At 38.8% G+C, this 9,620-nt stretch overlaps 1 protein-coding gene across 3 annotated transcripts; it reads left to right on the top strand.

Annotated features, from left to right (window-relative positions):
• Positions 1-1,411: 1,411 nt before the first annotated feature.
• Positions 1,412-8,868, top strand: LOC104603105 (cysteine-rich receptor-like protein kinase 10). Of its 3 annotated transcripts, XM_088902386.1 has the most exons (7): positions 1,661-1,801; positions 2,423-2,505; positions 6,832-7,042; positions 7,195-7,432; positions 7,541-7,691; positions 8,272-8,632; positions 8,725-8,868. In XM_088902386.1, the coding sequence occupies exons 3-7, from the start codon at positions 6,907-6,909 to the stop codon at positions 8,772-8,774; spliced, it is 936 nt and encodes a 311-aa protein (XP_088758512.1). In that variant the 5' UTR covers positions 1,661-1,801; positions 2,423-2,505; positions 6,832-6,906; the 3' UTR covers positions 8,775-8,868. The 3 variants fall into 3 exon arrangements, with proteins under 3 accessions (XP_088758511.1, XP_010265354.3, XP_088758512.1); XM_088902385.1 differs by lacking the exon at positions 2,423-2,505 and having other exon boundaries at positions 1,412-1,801; XM_010267052.3 differs by lacking the exon at positions 2,423-2,505 and having other exon boundaries at positions 1,414-1,801; positions 8,272-8,868.
• The last annotated feature ends 752 nt before the right edge of the window (positions 8,869-9,620 follow it).

Below are 9,620 nucleotides of genomic sequence, written 5' to 3'. Positions count from 1 at the left end.
TTACAAGGATACTAATCGAGAAGCACTCCACCCCAAAATTTTGAATTCCACTTCTGACCCACAACAATTCAAAATTTTAAACTCCTCCAACTAAAGAGACCGGATCTTCTCCTCACACACGGCGCCTCACACCGACCTTATAGGCATATCTCACCGTGCATTTGGAATATCTTCCGTGTTTATGTGTTATTATTTACTGGAGATCTTTCAAATGCACGATGGGATGTGCTTGTGAGGTTGGTGTGAGGCGCCCTGTGTTAGGAGCAGATCCTAATTCCCAACTAAACACTAATATACCTGCCTATATATTGGCATCGATTCCAAACTGACACCTACCCAACTATACGATGGAGCTAGACTTGTTCATGGGCCGGGCCGGGCTAGGCTTGGGTCGGGCTTTCACTCTATATTAACAGATTTTTCTAAGGCCTGAGCTCGAGCCCGGCCAGACCATCGGGCCTACAACTTGGGCCCGAGCTTGGCCCTCATAAAAAGCCCGAAGCTTGGGCCTAGGCCCGAGCTTGAAATTTAGCACATACTGTTACTACTGTTGAAGCAGCTAAATAAAGAGAGAGAGAGAGAGAGAGAGAGAGAAAGAGAGAGAAATTATAAAGAAAAGAATAAAAAATGTACATATTAAATTATAAATATATATTTCAATAAGTATTATATTATTTATATATTTTATAAAATATATAATACTGAATTGGGTTAGGATTTTTTGACAAATCTCGAACCCGACCCAAAACACAGTCGGTCTTACTGTGTCAGGCCCGAGGTCAGGCCTACGGGCCTAATTACATGACCAAGCCCAATCGGAATGCGGGCTGGGCCATCGGGCTACCCGTCCCATGAACAGATCTAGATGGAGGTAAGATTTGTGAGGGTTGACTGAACAGTAAAAACCCCTAAAAATCAACCACTTTGATCTACTTGGATCGTCAACCCTGGACGGGTCAAGTGGATCAAAATACTGATTTGCATTTTGCACCAGGTCTCCTTTTTTACGCACGCAGGAGAATCTTTTCCATGTTAACGCCGACACCTTAGATCTAATCTAACTACCAAGTCCGCTTTTTCTACCGAGAGACGCCGAGATCATAAGTCAGGACACGGGATTGACTTGGTTTGGTTTCCAATTTTCAATTTCCATAATCTGTTCGAAGTTCTCTATTAGATTTTGGAATTTGGAGGAATGCTTGTGCCACTACTCTTGCTACGACGCCGAGAGTTAGAATTATATACTCCCTGCTTTTACGCGTATCCAGATCTGGGCATATCTGTCTTTTAATGTGAGGATTTTTACCGATAAAGTAAATGCATCTGCATGGACACTTGTAAAAGCATCTATGATTGCAAAATTCTAATAAGTAATAACTCATTGGTGAAAAATGGCCAAATAATACTCAACAATTTATTTGAAATTATCAAGCTTCGCTTTGACCAACCAGGCAGCTTCAGACAGAGCTGTCTTTTTTCGCTGGTAGGAGGTATAAATTGAGATTTCGGCTCTCTTGTTCGCCTGTTGTTGTTCTCTCGCTTCAGGAGCCGTTCGATCAGGGAAAGGTGGATTCAAATGGTTCGTATCTCTAAGCGCTAGGTTCGATTGATGGAGTTTCTCGACATCTTCTGTGGGTGTTTGAAGAGGAAGAGAGAGAAGGGCGCTGAGGGAGGAGAAGAACCAGACGATTACAGAGATTCATCCGGCCTTATTTTCGAGCTTCGGAGCTTGCAAGTTGCCACCAATTTCTTCTCCGACTTGAATCAGCTCGGTCACGGTGGATTTGGCTCCGTTTTCAAGGTAAGTTTCGTATTTGCTACTCTTTTTAAGGCTTAATTTGAGGTAAAGTAGAAAAAGGGGGGAACTGGGAAGGAGATTCTGTTGATTCTCCCTTTAGGCTGTGTTTGTTTTGAAGGAAAAGGTAGGGAAAGGAAGGAAAATATAGGGAAACCTTTACAAACTTTGTATAGGTTTTCCTATGTTTCCCTTCTTTTTCCCTACCTTTTCCTTCAAACCAAGCATATAGAAATTTGAAATTTAGAATTCTTCTGTCTTTGCTCCTTGCTCTTTCTCAACTGGCCAATTGCTTTCTGATGAACTGGAAGGTAGCATCAGTTAAAATAGACCTGAAATTGGTCAGAATTACGAATTACAAAGTTCATCACCTTGCGCTTTTCAATTAACGGTTGCAATTGTATGAGAAGTGAGCAATGTGCTTCGGTGGAAATAACATGGTTGGTTTTCTCAATGAGGTGAGGCCCCGTTTGAAACTGTTAAAAACCTGATTTGTATAAGACCAATTTCCCTCTTTAGTAAATCCAACGGTTAAGCCGATTCCCTTTTCTCCTAGAAAGCCCAGTGAAATCAATTTTTTTTTATCGTCAACTTGGAATCTACTTGACAGCTCCATGCCCCTTGTAGTGGTCCTGCCCGCCAGCAACTCGCCGGCCGGTTAAAAGAGCCGAATTAAGACCCTTCATTGAAGTAGTGGATGCGTCTCTTTGGTGCGTGTCTTCCACGGATATAATTATTCTTATATCTATTTATCGACGTATTTTCATGTTTCTTCTTTGTTGATGTTATTGGTTAGTGTAACATGGTAAACACTAAAGACAGAGCTCAGCACTGTTTAAGCTCTGTTGCTGCCACATAAAAATCATTTAGCTCTTTTTTTTTTTTTTGGCTACAAACATTTAGCTAATATTAAAAACATCTTTTCCTTGCTAGAAATGGAGGAGGGCATCCTCCTTGACTAATGAAGATCAAGTGTTTTTTTAATCTAATTGGGTAGTTGAGATCTAACCTATTTAGGAAAATGATTCTCATAATTTTTTATATAAAATTTTTTATGGACATGTAGCTTGTGCTTTCGAGCTGAAATTTTCTTGTAAATAAAGGCAAGCAAAACGAACATGTGGGAACCTTTTTTAGGGATAAATATACCATATTAAGCAGTCAAAGAGATGATATTGCAAAAAGAGTATAACAGCCAAGGAGGAGGATGCACTAACCAAACCTCCTGATCCACCGAAGTGCTCATCTGGCACAAAAAGAAAGAGGGGTGAAGGAGAAAAATAAAGTCTATAGCAGGACGAAAAAAAAAAAGAAGAGTGGGGAGGACAAGTCAGGAAAGGGTGAAACAGGGGAGAAGGATTCAAGAGGTGATGCAGAATGCAATCAGGAAGAAAACGAAGAGGTGGAAGAAAGGCAGGAGTCAGCAGTGGGGAGGAGGAAGGTGGGCATAGAAGAGTTGGCTGAAAGACAGATTGAGGTAGGCAAATCCTTGGGTCTGTTTTTCCTGGGAGGAGAAAAGGTGGTGAGAAGGGCTTTTGATCAGTATGAAAGGTCTAGAAGGGAGGAGCAAGAAAAAAAGGCTGCCTGGGGAATTTCTGAAGGAGGGGAAGAGGGAGATGGGAAATTAGTAGGTTCGACGGAAGAGGAATAGAAGGGCTGTTGGAGGGGGGAGGAAGTTGCGGAAAGTGAAGCTTTTATCATGGAACGTAAGGGGACTGAGAGATGGGAAGAGGAGAGAAGTGGTTAAAAATCTTTTGAGAAAATACAATCTGGATGGTGTACTACTGCAAGAAACAAAGTTGGAGTCTTTTGATCTGAGGTTGAAGAATGAATTTGGGGGTCAAACGGAGGAGAGTGGGCCGAGCTGGATACAGTGGATTTGTCAGGGTGTATGGAGCTGTATCCCATTTGCAATTTGCTGGAACATTTGGAAGGAGAGGAGCAGAAGGACTTATGAAGACAAAGCCTGCAGCATGGACAAGATGGTCGCGGCTGTGGGCAGATCAGTGTTAGAATGGTTGCTGATTCTTCCAGAATTCAGTCAGTTAGAAAAGGAGGATTTTGGAAATAGGTTAGGAGAGATCCTGGATTATCAGATTTGTAATGCGGAGCTTGTTCTTTAATCTGAGTTGGTCTATGTATTTGGGTGATGACTTGTCACCCTATTTTGTAGCTTCTTTTATTTTTAATAAAATTTTTATTTTACTTATCAAGAAAAAAAAATAGGGACCTTCACTATACATCTTACCATATTCCAGAGAGACATGTATTGATGGGGTGACCAATCCAAACTGTCTATTCTATCATTGCTGCTTTGGAGTAGTCAGTCACTTGTTAGCTCCCCAGTCAACATTTAGCCCTATTCATCACCTCTGTTGAGGGTTTTCCCCCTATTTTTAATGGTGAAAAACCCTAGTCGAGTTTTTTCTAAGTTGAACCTTTAAAGTTCCAATAATTTTAACCAATTGTAAGACTCAGACCACACCAGACGGTTAACTGGTGAACACTGAAGAGGTGACCTGAGATGGTTTTCACAATTTGAAAGCTTAACAGCCTGGCTAACAGTAAACCCATGACCCAGTGAGCATTTTGGTTATATGCATGATCTGTCTTACAATATTGAGTTAAACAAAATGCTTGAAAGAAGGCTTATTTTCTCATGTGCTATGGGATTTTCAAGAAAAATGTGCCCCACAAGGCCACAAGTAAATGCCGCCAAGAGGAACATCTGAGGCCCTTTTGGGCAGTCCAGATCTCCTACATTTCAAATTCTTCACTAAATAACCAAGTGGCGGCCTGGTCCTCCTACTACAAGGCCTAACCCCAGCGTATATACAAAGTTGGATAGATGAATCATATTTCTCCATTCCACTCAAGCTGTTCCTTAAAGTGTATTAGACACTGATGCAATTACCTCATTTTAAGCTTTTTCATGAAAGGTTGAATTCCTCAGTTTTTAAGAAATATTTTCAACATGAAAAAGAACTAGAAGTACAATAAATAATTTAATGATGATTAAAAGGTATTGCCCTTTTCTACGGTGGCATTGCTAGATGTTGCATAACTGAGAAGTGAACATGTTTTTTTTTCCCAGTGATTAAGATGGTGACATATTTCTTTTTTGGTTCTTTGACATTATTCACAACATTGCGTTTGATTGTGAAAAAAAAATGGAAGGAAAATCTAAAAAAGTAGCTTCTCACAGAAAGAAGAGGAGAAGTGGGAGTGAGAGAAGTGGACAAAGAGGTAAATGTGGCTGGTTGTATGCAAGTACAGAATGGAAGTATTATGTGGGTACCACAATTATAGAAACTTAATTAGTTAGGAAGTAGGTCTCATGTTAGATCTGCTGCAGAGGTTGAACAGTTTACAGATCAAATCTAACGGAGATGAAAGGTGGACATGGTAGAAATCAGGCAAGTTCTCTTTCAGATCATTTTATAACACTATTTGGTCAATTTGGATGATTAATATTTTCCTGCCAGCAAAGTTTGGTGCAAGAACATACTATCTAAAGTGGCTTTTTTAGTTTGGAGTGCATCTGAATAAAACTCTCACTAGAGACAACTTGTTGAAGAGAAGGATTTTTCTGCGTGCTGTATGGAGTCAGTAGACCATTTACTGCCTCCATGCAACTTTTCATACTCTATTTGGAGCAGGATTTTAGGTGTGTTTGCAAGTTAAAGGCTACTGTCCCGCTTCTGTGGTGGGCTTTATAAAATGCTGGATGTTGGAAGGCCTAAGAACAAGAGGTAGGATTGCTTGGAGCATGGTGCTTGTAGCTGGTGTTTTAGGTATTATGGCAGCAAAGAAATGCAAGAGTTTCCAGAACAAGATCTGCTCAGTAGACTCTGTTTTTCAGAAGATGGTGGGAAAATTGCATTCATGGTTGGTTATTCACAAGCTGTTTAAAGGGAAGAGCTACAATATTTATTTGGTAAATTACAGATAGGGGATTAGGGGTACCCTGTACATTGGGGGTAGTGACAGATAGGTACCCCGAACTTTTAATTGCAACACTTAGTACCCTAAACTCTTAAAAATAGACACTTGGTTCCATCCATTAGTATTCCGTCAGTTAAACATATAATGCCAAAATTGATCAAAAAAAAAAAACATATAATGCCAAAAATACCTTCTCGTGTATTTCTGAGATCATTCTCAGGTAACCTAACGTCTCCCCATGATGACGTTCTCACACGGACAGCAAATAATAAATTCAAATTTTCTGACAACAACATTCTCTGGTGATGATTTTACTCCGTAGAATGATCTCAAAAATACACGAGTAGGGTATTTTTGTCATTATGTAATGTTTAACTGATGGAATACTAACAGATGGACCCAAGTGTCTATTTTTGAGAGTTCAGGGTACTCATGTGTTGCAATTGAAAGTTCAGTGTACCTATCTGTCACTACCCTCAAAGTGCAGGGTACCTATCTGTAATTTACCCTATTTATTTTTGTGTATGAAAATCTTTTTGTAAACAGTCAGGGGATTATTTTATAGGGATTTATATTTTGATTGTATATTTCCAGTGCACAGCCTCAAGTTGTACAGGTTTTTACTTTATATAATGAATTACTTTACCTTACCTTTTGTCAAAAAAAAAAAAAAAAAACAGAAGTGGCTCCACTCTCTTGTAAAAGAAAATTTTTCTTTCCATTTCTTTTCTTCTGGTATCTCACAACCCAACAGACTGCAAAAGATCAGAGATACGCTTTTGTCTCCTAGGAAGGTTAGAATACCCTTTCCACCAGTATACTAGGGCCACTAGCACATCCTCATATTTTAATTGTTATAATATAACAATGACCCCTCAATTGAAATAGCACAGAATTATAACAGCTATAACCACCTACCTTATGTAGATGTTAACTTTCTAAAAAAAAGGGATGCTAACTTTCAAGAAAGGCTGTGGACTATTCCCCCTTCATGTTATTTGTTTGCTGAATTACCCCCAAGTTCATAACATTTTGTTTTCACTGCCAACTGCCTGGAGTTTAATATAGATGTGGTGTTTGTTTTCCTACAGGGGTTATTGCCAAGTGGCCAAGAAGTAGCTGTAAAGAAGCTAGCGTTAAATTCAAGACAGGGACTGAGAGAATTCATGAATGAAGTGAAATTGTTAATAAAAATTCAGCACAAGAACTTGGTCACATTGTTAGGATGCTGTGCAGAAGGACCGGAGAAGATGCTCATCTATGAGTATCTGCCCAATAAGAGCCTTGACAACTTCCTCTTTGGTACAAAACTATTCTTAGTACATTTCTTGTTATCTCATATCTGTAGTTTATTTACATAGATTTAACTAGACACATAACCAGATCATTTGGTAGATTTGAAAGCTAATCCAAAAGAATCTCACTGGGTAGTTAATGTGGCTTGAATTATCTAGATAAGACCAAATCTGCATCCTTGGATTGGTCAAAACGCTTTGAGATAATTACTGGTATTACAAGAGGTCTTCTGTACCTACATGAAGAGGCTCCAGAAAGGATTATCCATAGAGACATCAAAGCTAGTAACATATTGCTTGATGGGAGGATGAACCCGAAGATCTCAGACTTTGGCCTTGCAAGGCTTTTTCCGGGGGATGACACTCATGTAAACACATTCAGGATTTCTGGTACTCAGTGAGTAGTTTATTTCCTAAACCTTTTTGCCACAACTCTCTCTCTCTCTCTCTCTCTCTCTCTCTCTACTTTGTTTTGAAACTAAGCATTTCCTTCTGTTGAATCTAGTGGCTATATGGCGCCTGAGTATGCAATACATGGGTACCTATCCGTGAAAACCGATGTCTTTAGCTTTGGGATTTTGGTGTTAGAGATTGTTAGTGGGAGAAAGAATCATGTTCAGAAGTTGAATGATGAAAAAGCAGACTTATTGAGCTATGTAAGTTGTATGATGCCTGCTGAGTTTATAATAGAATTACACTTTAGTTCTTATATATATTTTTATTACAGTTTCATTTAATTTTATTACTCTTAATCCAAACTGGTAATTGACACCCACCTTTTTTATGAGCCATGGCTGGACTAAAATTACCTTTTTGTCATATGAAGATCCACATTATTAATAATAACTATATTAGAAAAGTCATTCTAAAATAACGAGAAACCTGACTGTTGACTTACAAAAGTTCAAGATTTCCCAATGAGTATACATTTGGGTTTTGGACCATCCAGGATTTATTCAATTGGTTTTAAAATATGGACCAATGGGCATATTCATCAGTTGGAGGAAATTAAATTTACATGAAACTATGAATAGAATGCTATACCATGATAGGTATATTATGATCACTATGACAATTTATTCACAATGATTAAAAAACAAAATATTCTAAAGTGACTAAATTACCCTTAGTTTATCATCACTTCAAATGTTGATTACCTAGGACTAGTGACTGAATTTATTTCTACAAAGCACCAAGGTATATCATGCACTTGCCTTTCCCTTCTTCCTTGTGCAGACATGGAACCTCTTTCAACAAAAGAGGACATTGGACCTAGTTGATCCTACTCTTTCCAATTGCAATCCAGATGAGGCTGCTTTGTGCATTCAGATAGGCTTATTGTGTTGCCAAGCAAATGTTGCAGATAGACCTGACATGAATTCCGTTCATCTCATGCTCTCAAGCGACTCATTTACATTACCAAAACCTGGGAAACCAGGGATTCAAGGTCGTGTAGGACGTTGGACTACGACTTCTTCTGCTCTCACTGCTACAAATGCTACTGATAGCACCACTGGTACAAATAAGCTTTCAACAACTAGTACTATGGTTGAAGATTGTTCTAGAAACTCCATCTCTGTTTCTTTTGTTGATGAAGGTAGATGACAACCAGATATAATATTCTTCCGTATAGCATTCATCAGAGCTGTGTATGTAAAGGTCTAATTCATTTTATTTATTTGTAAGCAGAATTTAATTGGCAGTACAGTTGTACATTAAAAGTGGAAGCGTTGCTTTGAAACATATCGAGATTCAGGCTTCTGGTCAGTTTTGTGGCAGCCCTATATGCCATGGTGAATTATCAGGAAGATCATAAGTTTGTGGACATAAAAATGGATATCATATTGCAGGCATTGAGCTAGAATTACTATTATTTGTTGGTGACAAAACTTCAACTAATTAAACAAGCAGAATGAAGCCATTGGATTAATAAAGCATTGAGAAATTACTAAAAGAGCATGTATTTGGAGCAGTGAGTAAAGACCTGAGGGCACACTTTAATATCAGAACTTTCACTACAAGGAAAACCAACTAGGATACACACCGCCAAGACACAACAAAGAACAAACAAAACCAACACAGGACAGAAATCCAACACAAAAAAAAAAAGCAATCCAAATCAGAACATCCACACAAACAAACAAGCAATACACCAAACTAAAATTAAAAAAAGCCACATCCACAAAAGAATTAAGGAGGGATCCAGGTTCCTGCTATCCTCTGCAGCCTAACCTTCACATCAGCCCCGAGCAAAACCATTAACCAACTTGGGGGTGTCTAATAGACTACGCTGCCCCCCCCCCCCCCCCCCAAAACCCTTCTTGGCTAATTCATAGGCAACCTTGTTTACCATCTCTACCAATGAAATTAAAATTCATATTGCTATTTGATAAACAGAAAATGTCATTCAGAACAGATCAAGCATCCTTTGCACATTCAAATGATTTGCTGCAAATAGCTTTTATTATGGTTTTGCAGTCTCCTACTATCAGATTTCAGAAATCCATGTCCTGAGCCAAAATGTAGCATTCACGAATTGCATAACATTCAGCATATTCAAAAGAGGTTGCGTTATAAGGTCCAAA

The sequence above is a fragment of the Nelumbo nucifera genome, chromosome 4 (genome assembly GCF_055504915.1).
Source record: "Nelumbo nucifera cultivar China Antique chromosome 4, China Antique-T2T, whole genome shotgun sequence".
NCBI lineage: Eukaryota > Viridiplantae > Streptophyta > Magnoliopsida > Proteales > Nelumbonaceae > Nelumbo > Nelumbo nucifera.
Note: the sequence above shows the minus strand (reverse complement) of the source record. Positions and strands in the feature narration are given on the sequence as shown.